General features: G+C 32.5%; 1 protein-coding gene across 1 annotated transcript in view; it reads right to left on the reverse strand.

The window, feature by feature from the left end:
• The window catches only part of LOC132741091 (titin-like), a 284,076-nt gene that overhangs the window by 191,485 nt on the left and 77,262 nt on the right, over nt 1-15,329 (reverse strand). The window contains exons 54-72 of the mRNA XM_060729177.1: nt 14,460-15,122; nt 13,874-14,120; nt 13,336-13,481; nt 12,921-13,135; nt 12,146-12,376; nt 11,442-11,689; nt 10,769-10,973; nt 10,222-10,354; nt 9,583-9,745; nt 8,865-8,995; nt 8,346-8,409; nt 7,847-7,948; nt 6,584-6,721; nt 5,863-6,189; nt 5,425-5,529; nt 4,287-4,346; nt 3,177-3,386; nt 2,106-2,216; nt 40-150 (exon numbers count right to left, since the gene is read on the reverse strand). Of these exons, the coding sequence (XP_060585160.1) occupies nt 40-150; nt 2,106-2,216; nt 3,177-3,386; nt 4,287-4,346; nt 5,425-5,529; nt 5,863-6,189; nt 6,584-6,721; nt 7,847-7,948; nt 8,346-8,409; nt 8,865-8,995; nt 9,583-9,745; nt 10,222-10,354; nt 10,769-10,973; nt 11,442-11,689; nt 12,146-12,376; nt 12,921-13,135; nt 13,336-13,481; nt 13,874-14,120; nt 14,460-15,122 (3,610 nt within the window). The remainder of the gene's footprint in view (nt 1-39; nt 151-2,105; nt 2,217-3,176; nt 3,387-4,286; nt 4,347-5,424; nt 5,530-5,862; nt 6,190-6,583; nt 6,722-7,846; nt 7,949-8,345; nt 8,410-8,864; nt 8,996-9,582; nt 9,746-10,221; nt 10,355-10,768; nt 10,974-11,441; nt 11,690-12,145; nt 12,377-12,920; nt 13,136-13,335; nt 13,482-13,873; nt 14,121-14,459; nt 15,123-15,329) is intronic.

The following is a 15,329-nucleotide window of genomic DNA, read 5'->3' on the forward strand; positions in this document are numbered from 1 at the left end:
ACATGGGAATAATTTTAGGGGTTTTCATGCATGACGAACCTTGAAGATTCTTCCTCAGTGGAGTAATTGACAAGACGGAGAGAACCCATCTCCATGTCAGAGACATAGTGTATCTCCTGTACATAGCCTTTCTCCTGGATATCATAGTGACTATAGAAGAAACAATATGATTAGTCAATTTCAAAATTACCTTCACAATGATTGGTGAATTTTAAAATTACCTTCACAATGATTGGTCAATTTTAAAATTACCTAATTTCGCAATACGATTGGTCACTTTCAAATATTAACTAATTTTGCAAATATGATTGGTCAATTTCAAAATTACCTAATTTCATAATATGATTGGTCAATTCAAATGTAAAAATGTGAAATTTTATTGGTTGAAATCAAAATTTTGAATGAAGCATTTCACTTTTTAAATAAAATAAACAAAGGATAAAGATTAAATGAAAAACAATTATTTGAAATCTGAAACTTATAGATATGTTGATTTTAAAGAGAATGTAAGTACAAATATTGCATAAAACTGAAGATGATACTTTAATATGATAGTGTATTTCATAATTTATAATTAACTATTTTCAACACTTCATCTGTATGAGATTTGAAACACAAGTCGTGATCTTATCACACAGAAATCCTCATTATGTTTAAATCACAAGACATCCAACACAAACATGCACTGTCCCAACCTGATTATGATCAATGTTACCATAGTAACCCATCGAAGACACAAATTATTCGATCATCACACATGTAAATCATCCATGGATTCAATTCTTTGGGTTATAATACAGTTAAACCAGAATTATATATTTGTTCAAAACAGGGACAAGGTTAGACAATGACTGGATACAGGTTTCATCACACTGCCATTCCTTTTTGGAAATTAAACTACCATTCCTTTTTGGAAATCTTTTGTATCACACTTGGGGGAACAGATTTAATTAATCATTTTATTCTCAAAATTATCTGTTAGGGAAAAGTTTACCATGCTTTGGAATAACAACAATACACTAACAACAAAAGCACTTCAGAATTACACTTGTTGATAAAGAATCTTATGTTGTTCATGAATCTGGTGTTGGCAATTAATCTAGTGTTGGTAATAAATCATGAATTTGGTGTTGATAATGTATCTGGTGTTGGAAAGGAATCATGAATCTGGTGATAGCAATGAATCTGGTGTTGGTAATGAATCTGGTGTTGGTAATGATTTGTGAATCTGGTGTTGATAATGAATCTGGTGTTGGTAATGAATCATGAATCTGGTGAAAGTAATGAATCTGGTGTTGGTAATGAATCTGGTGTTGGTAATGAATTATGAACCTGGTGTTGGTAATGAATCATGAATCTGGTGATAGTAATGAATCTGGTGTTGGTAATGAATCATTAATCTGGTGTTGGTAATGAATCATGAATATGGTGTTGGTAATGAATCATGAATCTGGTGATGGTAATCAATCATTAACCTGGTGTTGGTAATGAATCATGAATATGGTGTTGGTAATGAATCATGAATCTGGTGATGGTAATCAATCATTAACCTGGTGTTGGTAATGAATCATGAATATGGTGTTGGTAATGAATAATGAATCTGGTGTTGGTAATGAATCATGAATCTGGTGATAGTAATGAATCTGGTGTTGGTAATGAATCATGAATATGGTGATGGTAATGAATCATGAATATGGTGTTGGTAATGAATCATAAATCTGGTGATGGTAATGAATCATGAATCTGGTGTTGGTAATGAATCTGGTGTTGGTAATGAATCTGGTGTTGGTAATGAATTATGACCCTGGTGTTGGTAATGTATGGGTGTTGGTAATGAATCATAAATCTGGTGATAGTAATGAATCTGGTGTTGGTAATGATTTGTGAATCTGGTGTTGGTAATGAATAATGAATCTGGTGTTGGTAATGAATCATGAGTATGGTGTTGGTAATGAATAATGAATTTCGTGTTGGTATGGCATCTCATGTTGGTAATGAATCTTATGTTCACATAAACTTGTTAATTAACATGGAGGAACAATCTACAAAATGCTTTATGTGAGTATGAACTCTGGGGGGTTTCAAACTGCAGGTCACATGATCACCTTGATGACTCCTCCTCTGTGGAATGACCTACAAGTCTAAGAGATCCCATCTCTGTGTCAGAGACATAATGAATCTCCTGTACATAGCCTCGTTCCTGGATATCATAGTGACTATAGAAGAAATAAAATGATTGGTCAGTTTATATGTAAGAAGACTGGTGGGAATAAAAAGTGTATCAAAGACTAGCTATTGTATGAAAAAGTACAGAACACTAGTAGAAGTCAAAGAAATTGAATAGAATTTATATATCAACTGAGATAAACAGATTGATAAATGTGGTTTAAAAATTACTTTATTATATGCCTAGAACTTGTTTATATTTCATTTCAAAAAAAGGTTTTAATAATATGTATAGTTATATGTTATAACAGTCAATCTTTATATCAATCATTTATTATTATTTCAACACTCTGAACATGCCTTAATTCAGTTTGGTAATTGGCCATTCTTTGAAACAACATGCATAATCCTTTCAAACCATAAAACTCCCAAATTGTTTCTATAGAAACACTTCATGGATAAATGAACAGTAGCAATTACAGACTTGTCAGGAATAAAAAAGGGAAACGGTATTGGTACAAACATCTCTTTCTGAGTCAAGTCCAAATTAAAAAACAATGAGAATTACATTTGCCAGGTTAGCACACAATTTTCCTTTTAAAAAAAAACACACACACAGACACACACACACACAGACATAAAAGCAACAGAAATACATGGACTTGTTGCCAATATTACATAACATACAAAAATAACTTTTATTGGGATTCGGATCATTCCACTCTATATCTTTTTATCAATATTACAAGAAGTAATGGATTGTAACACTTTCATCTACAAGATCTGAATAAACACTCATGCAATGGAAAGGTGCAGAATTTTGTTACAAAAGCGGACAGATTTATCCTAAATATATAAAGCAAAATTAAACTAGCACTCTGCAAACAAAATTTGAGTTAAAAAACAAACAGAATTCTAACTAAATGATGTTACAAAAAATTTCTAGCGGTTAACCAACAACAACAAATCTAACGCAAAAAATTACAACACCAGGCATTATGGATCATCACCTTTCTGGTGAGTCGGCCTTTCTTTTCGGTTTTGGCTTTACCCCTGGCGGAACTTTAAGCTTCAGTTTCGCTTCTGTTCTTCTTGTTGTCTCCGGTTCACTAACCGAAACTGGTACCTCCGGTTGAAATTTAACAACCGGTTGCACAAATGGTGCCTTCTTTGGTTTTGGAGCTTTTGCTGGTGGGACTTTGGTCGGAACATGCTTTTTTCTGTAATTTTTGTTGCATAACAACAATACTAAATAAGCTATATTCTAAAACAAATATGACTATAATATGCATTTGGCCTTTGTATACATTGATATGATATAGTAGCATACAATACTTTTTTTTCCATGCAACTGTGTTGTCTGATTTTTTTTCTTTTTGTATTAAATATTTGTTAAAACAATGACTTTTTTGCATTAACAAAACATACAATGTGAATTTCTAGCATTAAAATTGTGACAGCAGATATGTATATATCAAGTGTTAATCTCAGTAACTCTATCTCAACTTGATCATAACTCAAAGAACAAGTAACGACAGAGTAACGTCGATCTCCCAATTATTCTTTCTATTTAGCTCTAAACAAAACAATTACCATTCCGACATACACAGACAAATACTTTCACAATTCTTGTAGACATATATACATGTATATACATTTCTTCAACATACATTTATAATAATACACTTACAGATTTAGTACAGTGAACTAGCATGTATATAAAACATAGATATATAGAAACAATGGGTTAGTTCGTAGACTGGGGTTTTTAAGGTGTCTAGAGTATACATGTACATGTAGTACACAACGTATATTATGCGATAATCTATATACTGTGCCGCATATTTAAGAATCTGCTTGCAATGTGCCTATATGCGAATCTTAACATAAAAATTTCTGTAATTAAAAATAATACACCTATCTTATCAAATGAGGTGTAAAATTTTGTACTTTACTAATAATTAAGTATGTACCATTCTGAAGCATAGCCGAACCAAAAAAAAATCTTAGAATTAATAATATAGGAAGTGTTCAAACATTAAATATTCTGTATCAAGACAAGCAGATTCAACTTTAATTGCAGGATGAATGGGTGGGGTATGAATTAATTGTTAACTAACCTGTCGTCTTCTTCAGTTATAGGCACTTTTGGTGGCTCAGCTCTGGTTGGTTCTTCACGTCTGGAGAATTAAAGAAAAAAAGTTTTGATACAAATGCAAAAAATTAAAAGGTTATAAAACAATAATTTTAGCCAATGTCAAACAATTAAAACTAAAATTTGCTAATATAAGTCTTAACTGTTTCTATATGACACATTTATGTGAAAAGACCACTATCATAATCATACACAGCTTTTTTCTGTCATATCACAGAGCATTGCATAATATATAGTCTAATAACTACTAAGGTCAAATATTCAAATGCATCTTTGTTATTCTTCCATTTGATCTTCTTCACATACTATTTTAAGACCACCTTGTTATTACAAAAATTGCTGAATATTAAGCCCAGAAAAATAAGTACTTATTCAAAAGATAAAATCTAATGTTCATTCTAATTTCAGTTCATTAACATTTGATAAACTCCATGCATGTGTATCTTGTGCACATTAACATTTGAAATACGGCATGAACATGTATCTTGTTAAGGTTGACATTTATGACACTCCATGCTAGTTAACCTTGTATGTGGTGACACTTAAAACACTCCATGCTAGGTATCTTGTAACACTCCATGCTAGTTATCTTGTATTTGGTAACATTTAAAACACTCCATGCTAGGTATCTTGTATTTGGTAACATTTAAAACACTCCATGCTTGTGTATCTTGTACTTGGTGACATTTGAAACACTCCATGCTTGTACTTGATGACATTTGAAACACTCCATGCATGTGTTATCTTGTATACATTGACATTTGGAAAACTCCATGTTTGTTGTATACATTGACATTTGAAACACTCCATGCTTGTGTTATCTTGTATACATTGACATTTGAAACAATCCATGCTTGTGTTATCTTGTATACATTGACATTTGAAACACTCCATGCTTGTGTTATCTTGTATACATTGACATTTGAAACACTCCATGCTTGTGTTATCTTGTATACATTGACATTTGAAACACTCCATGCTTGTGTTATCTTGTATACATTGACATTTGGAACACTCCATGCTTGTGTTATCTTGTATACATTGACATTTTAGAAACTCAGTCAAGATAACCATGTACATGAAATTTGCATTCCATCACAAACCTTCTATAATCAAGTTCCTCCTCCGATATAACACGCACGTAACCACATTCTGTGTCGGATACGTAACTGATCTGTTGCACCGGTCCCTCTGGCTGTAACTCGTAGCTGTTGTATCATAAATTTTATTGTAATATTTAACCAATTTACAAACAGAAAAAAAAACATAGACCGACTAAATTCTCTAGTTTTGTCTAACAGTATGTGTCTACATTTAAAAAGCTATATTTTAACAATAAACATATAAACAAGTTAACCTCTAGAAGTTGTTCTTATAACAATGTGTATGTCAAACATAGGATTTTTAGTAAAAAGTATTAACCAATATTTTCTTCTAAAATTCTTTTAAGCTGTAATGCATGGAACAAATTCAGATCTATTTCATCATGTTCTTGCCACAACATTTTCATAATTGCATGCCATTACAAAATTCCTTTTCACCTTGGTGATGGACTTTTCTTCTTCTTGGTTACCCTGCTTGGTTGTTCCTGGGGAGTAGGCTCTGGCCTCGGCACAGGTTTCTGTACCGGAGGTACCTTTTTCTTTGGTATAAATTCTGGTACAGGTTTGGGCTGTACTTGAGCTGGAACTTTTGGTGGACCGACAGGTTTGAATTCCATCTTGGACACTTTCTTTGGTGGAACAGAATCAGTTGTGTCAAAGCGGGCGCGAGCCTCAGCAACTGTTGGTACCTTGGTTTCTTCTTCAAGTTCTGTTTCCATGGGAACAGCCATAGGCTCTGGTCTCTCAAGTCTCTGGTAGGGCATTCTGTTAATATTTGGTATTTTAAATTTTACTAACTATATTCAAAATAACTTTGCTTTATATATATTTTAACTAATCAATTGGCTAGATAATGTTACATAGTATTGATTTGGAAAAAACAGTACATTTATGTAAATAATACACTAGTTTATATAAGATCTTTAGTGATGTAAAATAAAACAATGCAACTTGAAATGGTAGAAACTTTAAAAAAAAAAAGTCATAATAATTGTTGCTAGCAATCAAAAGTACATAACAGTTAGTCTTAAAGACAAATTAAGTTTGTATAACTGATGGTCTTTTCACACCATTTGTCAGTAACAAAAGATGGGAAATCACAAAATGAAAAACAAAACAGCACAACAACATCCAAAAAAGAAATGAATGGCAATAACACCTTTTACGTCGTAACTCTGGCGATGCTTCAACAGAGGCACACACGGGGGTTGAAGGTGGGGGTTTAACCCCCTTTGGTAAGGTGGAATAAGGCGTGGTCTGATCGGGGGAGTCAGAGGAAAGATAGCTTGGCGTAGAGCTAAAAGAAACAGTTAATTATGAATACACAACAATCACACAATAAATAAACTGTTAAAAGGTAAAGCAAAACAAATTAAAAATATAATCACAACATTGAAACTTCATTATCATAAATTAAATAAATACTGGAGAAGGGAAAAGCATTAAAAAATCTTAGACAAAAAACAAGAGATGTCCAAGGAGCAGTCCACTCCACTTTTTACCAAAATACTAAAACATTTACTTATTATAATATTATCTTTAAAACATAATTTTGAGTATTTCTTAATAAATGTGTTTTCTTCATGCCATTATCGATTTAAGAAGCTAAAGAATTATTGTCTAAATTCTCTTTTCAAGCACAACATTCATTATCTTAATATATGTCCTAGATTCTCTATAGCCATTCAAAAAAAATGTTAGAATTAGCTCATCTACTCTTGGTAGGAAAAAAAATGTTTTCCTTAATGTGTGTAATATTCTTATCCATGCTTTGAATTTAGAACTATTTATTCTGAGTGTAGGAATCTTTAATATCATTACAGCATAGAGTTAGGTTAGATTGTGAACATGTAGGTATACACAGACCTTGCATACCTCTATAATGGTGCAATGGACATATCATTAACACTGCTTAAGTTATTAATCTATGGTAACCCTATTGTTTTAAAAAGCTTACATTCATTCAAAAGCCCTTACTGCATATCCAGTGATATTTTCTAATATTGTTCATTTACATGTTTAACACATTAACAACTGAAAAAATAAAGCTACATGCAAAATATCCAAACTTTTTTTCTTGACAATGTATAAAGTGAATAAAGTAATAAAACAATGGTATCACTTTGTGCTAATAAAATCACTATGACAACAATTTTACAATAACTACATGTATGACATGCATAGCAGCCTGAAATAAAACTTTTTTGAATAGTACTTCAACAAATAGAAGTTACAATAATTAATCAAATAATTAAACAGAAAGATAGAAAAAGCGCTTCCTTGTTTAAAGCATTAAACAAGGTCACTGAGTTGATTTTACAAGCAATGCAGGTACAAAATTTAAACAATCTAGAACACATTGGAGACACATGTACCACTCCCCTGTGTTATATATCATGCTCATTCAAAACTCTTTTACAACCTGCTAAGGTCTTCCTCCCTGACTAGACGTAAGACGGCACTATCGCCATCTTTAACATAGGAAATTTCCTGTACATAGCCTTCAGGCTGAATCTCATATTGTCTGCAAAGAAAATGGGGCCAAAACCGTCACCAAAATTCTAATACTTAAGTCTTAATGTCTAAACCAATTACACTTGTAAATTGTATTTTATTGGTTTATACTACTTAAATAATCTAGTTTGAACCCACAAGGCCAGAAATCCTTAGATTACTAGTGTCCAATGCATTCACCACTTGGCTACGCTGCCATTAAAAGTATGGAAAAACTAAGTAATGTATATAATATTTCTATATTTGTGAGACAATGGTTTAACAAAACACAATTTTATCATTGAAGTAAACAAACTACTATGAACCCTCAATATCAATTTCAAGTCAGAATGATGAATAGATAGATAAACTGGGTTTTAAAGCCAATCAACTGTCAGGAAAAAACTTATCATTTTAATTATACTTACGGTGATGTTTGTCTTGGTTGAACTACAAACCTCTGGACAGGTTCTTCCTTCTTTGCAACTTCAGCTATAAAGGAAATGAAACAAATATCAAAAGTTATACTACTAAGAAGATTAGAACCCTTTCTGTTTTTTATCAATTAATGCTTTCTCTATTTTTATGTTTAAAGTAACAATACAATTTTGTGAACAAAGAATTTTTCAATTGTACCACTTAAATCCATTATTACAACAGAAACCGTCAGAAATATCAAAACCGTTAAAAATTTTTAATAACTGGCAGAGAATTGAAATACAGGAAAATCAACATAAAATCCCAAACTAAAAATACTCATTGCCACAAATTTAGTATTTTTCCAGTTGTCTTCTTAATTGTGCACATTTTGTAAAAAAGTACTAAATTATTTGCCTACTTTCTTCTTCAGTTGGTGGCTTGTTTCACTCTTAAGAGCCGTCAACTATTATAAACCTGTTATCAAGTCCATTTTGAATACTTAGTTGTGGGAATTAACTGTAACTTACGTGTAACGACTAGTTTAGCTTTTGTCATGGCAGAACCAGCCACATTTACAGCTGTGCACTGGAACCAAGCTGCATCTGTTTTCTTGGCATCTTCTATATAGAGAACCGCTCGTCCATTATCTATCTCAATTCTGTAGAAAAAACACTCGCAATTTAATGAATTGTTTTCAGTAGAAAAACGAGGGAACTTTTTTTTATATGGTAAAAGTATCCTCAAGACATGATAAATAATTTTGGTATAATTATCAGTCTTGTAATTGTTATCTTTTCAAAAAGTTTATATCAAAGCACTAGCTATAAGAAAGAATATTTTTACAGGTGTATAATAGAGGATATTGAATGAGTGAAGATTTAATACTCAATTTATTGAATTATTTGAATAAAATTATATTATGCAAACCTCTTGTGAGCATGATATTGATTTATTCAAAGTGTTTAATAAAATAAGTTTTGAATTTACAAAAATTTAATAATCTATTTATCACATATCCAAAATGAGAACTTTTAACAGATGAAAAGAGTCACTTTGCATTGACGCTATATTTGTATATAACACAAATGACTTGTGTAATATCTTTTTTATTAAATGGCTTTATTACACTCCTGTTCCAACGTTAATGTGACAGGTACTTGTAACCTACAGAATATTTTTATTCTGAAATCAAAATATAAGCATTATTTAAAAAAAAATCTGAAATAATTTATTTATAAGACATACTTGTAATCTTTGCTTGGGGTCAACATTTTGTTATTTTTCTGCCAACTCATCATTGGTGTAGGTGTGCCGACAGCACGTGCAGTCAAGGTCACGCTCTGACCTTCCTTAATGGTATAATTCTGCATCCTCTCTACAAACTTAGGAGGCTGCATTTGTTCCCGTTCTGAAAAACAATAAAGTTTATAGAGTAAGAATAAAGTACAGAAAAAGCAACATTTCATAGAATGCAGCAGCTATGAAATTTAAAGAGATTCTATCAAAAACAACTTTTCATCAATTTTTATAACCCTGATGAAGACTTGTGAGAGTCGAAACGTCGGTTATTATCATTAAATAAACCTTAAAACTTATCCTGTGCTGATTGTTTTTCTGCTTGTATTATTTTCCTTAGAACTTTTCATAATTTTTTAAAAATATTTTAATATATTCAATGTCTGGTATATCATATCTAATGGGTTGAAACTAGATTACCACAATTATAACCATTATATACCGGTATATAGTAATACCACAAAAATGTATGTATTTGGAGAAATACATATAATTTTTTTAAATACTTCAACTCTTAAGCTATATAGGTCTTTATTTTAACTCATCATCTATTTACAGACTGCTGTAAGTAGTAAAATAAAATATTACCTAGAACTCTAAGGTTTACATTGAATGTATTTTCACCAGCTTTGTTTGTTGCGAGACATGTATAAACACCAGCATCTCGTGGTGATGCCTTAGTTATAATTAGTGAGTGTACACTGTCCTCATTTACCACCATCTGTAATATTAATATAGAATATTTAATCATTTTTTTTAGACGATAGACATTATCATGATGCAAAAAATAACTTAAATATCAATATCACTTAAAGGCCCATTATGCCTTTAAAATGCTATATTTTTTATTCGTTGAAAAGCATCTCATATGGTCTTGATCCATTATTAAAACATGATTAATACATGTTTGACATTTCTAAAAAATTTAAAAAATGGATTTCTGAGGCATGGGCCTTTTAATAAATTTACTATTGCTAAATCAAATAAGAATAATCATTGTGCTTTTATAACAAACAATACTGCAAATTTTATAAATGAACAAAAAAAACTAATGTGTAAATAATAAAATACCTTAAAAAACATCATAAGTTTGATCATTATTATAAAGTCTTCAAAAATAAGAAAAACAGCATACCTTGTGATGGTCATCTGGGAAAACCTTGCGATCATTACAGAACCAGGTTAGTTCTGGTGCTGGTCGTCCAGTGACAAGAGTATCAAACCGGACTGTGTGGCCCTCCCTCACCTCAGTATCATTGGGTTTCATCTTGAACTGAGGTTTGAGCTGAGACTCAAACACACCACCTACGTCTTGGTCACTAGGTGTGCGGGTTGAATCCCTGTGAACAGTGAAAGTAAAAGTGAATATGTTTTCATCATTTAAAATCTTGATTTTTATTATACTTCTAACCATTCTAACCACATTTCATACTAAAATACTGAAGATAACATACTGCAAAATCATTATTATTTTTGGGGTACTGATTTATGTGTTTTTCGTGGATAGGTCAACCATCAAAATTTCATAAGATTATTTTGCATGACATCATGATCTTACATTAATTTTTATCTTTGAAAAAATAAACAAAGTCAACAAACTTAAGTACCCTCGAAAATGTTCTTTGTGACAAAACCACGAAATTTCATTTCTACAATATTTAGTGAATTCACAGTAGTTTCCTCACATAAAAGAGTAAAATCCTGGTAGAAATTAAAACCTACTACAATAATGGGCAAGAGGTTTTAAGTAAGTGACCTAAATCAATTTTTCTATATTACATTGAAATAAAAATATTGTACAGACTTACTTTCTGAACATCCTGTCAAGGGTTTCTGGCTGAACATATGAGGTAGCATCTATATTTCCGACACTTTCGACAATTAACTGACTAGAACACGTGTCTTTGCCGTGAGCATTGACAGCGAGTACTGTGTAGTGCCCAGCATCCTCTGGGAGAGCCACACGTATACGCAGTGTGCAGAATCCATCTCTATCGTACTTTATTTCGTAACGATTGGAGCGCTTAACGCGGTGACCATCTTTATACCAGGCAACCTACATAGCAGAATAAAAACACAATGTTGTAAGGACTCCATTTGATTATTATGGTTGTGAAAAATGACCCGATATTGAAAAGCGCGATTACACTTTTTACTCAAATCGAGGCAACAAAAGTACAAAAATATGATTTTCAATTTGTTTCCGAGTATATTTCTTACTACTAACTATCCTTTGCATATCTCTGAGAACAAAATAGTAAACTATAATTTAAATTTCCAATTATTCAAGTATTATTGATAAATTGTTTTCAACCCAATATCAACAAAAGTGAATAAAGAAATCAACCGTTTCAAAATATTTACTTTAATTAAATTGCTTTATAAATTTTAAGGAAATTATACTTTTCTTCATGTACATCTTACACTTATTTGAATAATATCTTTAAACAATGAAGCATTTGTTAACCTCATAACAATATTGAAACCTTATGATAAGTACAAATATGGATACCTTTGGCCTAGGCTTGCCAATAATTCTACAGACGAAAGTTGCATCAGCGCCCTCTATTAGGTGAAAGTCTTTCATGGTTTGTACAATCTGTGGAGCAGATTCCGGTGCATTGGCATCTGGCACCTCAGAATCATACTCTGAGGTTTCCGTCTCACTAGCAAACCGGACTTTACCTTCCCGGTACTGTATCTCTTCACGTAAACGATCCTCGAAATGAGATACCTGGAACCTCTATAATAATACAAAAGAAAGATATTTAGTAAGCATATTAAACAAGAGAACCTGAAAAGTAAGGCAAGCCCTAACTGACTTAACAGTCCTTCTCTAGGCTACCTACCTTTCATTATTTTCACAGTTTCAGAATGTTCTACATCTCACTAGATGCTATACAGTGATGTACTTTTTGACTTTAATAACACTCTGTGGAAACAGCAGGAAAATAATCACTACTTTTTGCCTCCAACTTTAACCTTCAAGGGCATGAAGGGGACATGTCTGGGGGAAATCTTTGTGCATACAAACAGTAGACTTATTGTTAGCCATTAAGCAATGAAGGCATACTAATTTAGGCCTTCAAGTAGAAACGGCATCATAATTTTAGACCTTCAAGTAGAAAAGGCAAAATAATTTTAGGCCTTCAAGTAGAAAAGGCATCATAATTTTAGGCCTTCAAGCAGAAAAGGCATCATAATTTAAGGCTGTCGAGTACAAAAAGCATCATAATTTTATCTTGAATCCAGATAATTTATTACTTAAAGCATTAAAGATATCTTACTGGTGAGACTTCGTCCTCCATGACTTGTTGGTACTCGGGCTCTTCCTGTTGGGACATTCTATAATCCATGTTACTCTCAAGGATTCTGTTAGAACGTGGGATAAAGAATTCCTTCTCCGTGCGCCTCGGCTGTTGTGCTCTTTGTCGGACTTCCTCTTCAAATGGTAGAACTGGTGGCATGGTAGCCGGCAGTGGTGGCGGGGGAGCCTCTTTCTCTGTGGGTGGCAAGTTCAAGACTTTGATATGGCATATAGCTTTATTATACAAAAAGCATCAATTTTATAAAAATAAAATTAATAAATGAAAATTACCTACACTGACTTAAGCATTGTTCTTGATTAAACTGCATACCTATTCATTTTTTTAATAAAAACTTATAAAAAATTCTAAGCTTCTTATTTAGATCGTAACTTACTTTCGACAGGAAGAAGAGTTGCCATGGTTACAGTTTCACCCATAGGGTTGACGGCTATACATGCGTATTCTCCAGCATCTTCTGGTCTGCATCGGGAAATAATCAGTGTACACCTTCCAGTATGCTCATCAACAGATATCTTGTGTCTGGTAGGGAAAAAAACAACACAATTACAAAACTTTACGATACTGCAAACATGTAATATTGTTGGTCAATTTCATAAATTAACAAATTTTTAATAAAAAATTTATGCCTAAAGAGAATGTCTCTGATGATATGGAAAGTTTATTAAATGAATCAACGTTTCTGTTCTGTTTTTATTTCACAAAACTTTTATTTCTGCTTTATCGTCATGTTCCACATAGCGTATTGTTAAACAGACATTTGTTATTTAATGAATGTCAATTTTTTTCTGAAGAAGACAAACTGTCAAAAGCTATAGAAAAGCGTTTCTTTTTATTGAACTGATTATATATACATTAACAAAGTATCTTTAATACTACATTTTTTTAAAGAAATTATTTGCTCCGGAACTTACCTTGCATCTGGCCATAATTTTTGTCCGTCCTTTGTCCAGTAGACATCTGGGAATGGCTGACCAGCCACATGACTCTCTAAGATGATGTTTGTGTCCTCGACAAGACGAGTAGTCTGTAATCTCTCAATAAACATTGGTTTTACTGCCTCGATAGGTGACGGGATCCTCTCTTCACGAGGTCCAGCATATTCTGGTACAAATTCTTCGCTTACCGGAGGTTTGGCTAATGTGGCAGGTGGCTTAGCAGCTGAAAAATAAAAAAATTGGTTTCATTTCCTTAATAGTAATGTTGGTATCTATCTGCATTAAGCTCCCCTCAATGCTGTTGTTACAAGATACCTTGTAAAAGGGTGTCATTTTTTATCACTTTGTAATGCACCCTTTCCTTTCCATTCAATTCCAAACCATAAACTCCTTAATTCAGTTTTAAGTTGAACATATTATAATCAAGTTTAAAACGTTAAATTGTGGTATTAAATGGGTCAGAATTATAGTTGGTTTGGAATGAAACAGTTTCTATTATATTTTCCACAAGTTAAAAGTTTAATGAGCTAAAACATCAAAGAAAAACATTTAGAAAACTTACGCAACACTGCCAGATTTGCTTCAGAAGTGGCTGAGCCATCAGCATTTGTAATAACGCACTTAAACCTGCCTTGATCTTCAGGGAAAACTTCAGCAATTGATAACGATGTTCCCTCATCACTGTATGAAATCTCAAAATCGGTTGAGCTCTGAATTTCAGCATCGTCCCTGTACCATTTGACTATTGGTTCTGGTTGACCCTTGAAGGCTACTTCAAGTTTAACCTTTTCACCTTCTTTAACCTTAGTGTCTCTCAGTGGTTTTGTAAATCTTGGTTTTTCTTTCAAATAAAGAGTCTGTTTAGTTGGTGGCGCCACCTGGTCTTCCACAGGAACACCAAATTTAGGTATGCGCATTTCAGCAGATGATTTCACTCTCTTTTCCTGTTGCATATCCGGCTCATCAACAGGAATTCCATAAAGTGGAATTTTCTTCGTAAATTCCGGTAAAGGTCTTTGATCCACAATTTCCATTTGGACCTTATCTGTGAATTTTTCTGGTTTTGGTTGTTCAGCAGGCTTTTGTATTTTGGAGACTTTGAAAAGTGGTGCTTCATCGGTAGGTCTCTTAGGTGCCGAGCGCACGCCTGGTGCCCGGCTTGGCTCGAACATTTCACGGGCTTCACTAACAGGTTTCTGCTCCTCCTCTTCAATTTTAGGAACAGCTATGGAAAATAAAATTATTCATATCACAACTTTGAACATAACAGATATGTTAAAATTAATCAAATCTTATATTGCTACTTGTAATATATAAAAGTTATCAAGATAAAATATGTTTAAACATAACTATCACAAAATTCAGTTTCAACATTTTCACAAAGCAGACCATAACAAAGTTTTAGCATTACATAACTTTCCTTTAAAACACA

Source organism: Ruditapes philippinarum, unplaced genomic scaffold (genome assembly GCF_026571515.1).
Source record: "Ruditapes philippinarum isolate M1 unplaced genomic scaffold, ASM2657151v2 ctg2_1_1_1_1, whole genome shotgun sequence".
Lineage (NCBI taxonomy): Eukaryota > Metazoa > Mollusca > Bivalvia > Venerida > Veneridae > Ruditapes > Ruditapes philippinarum.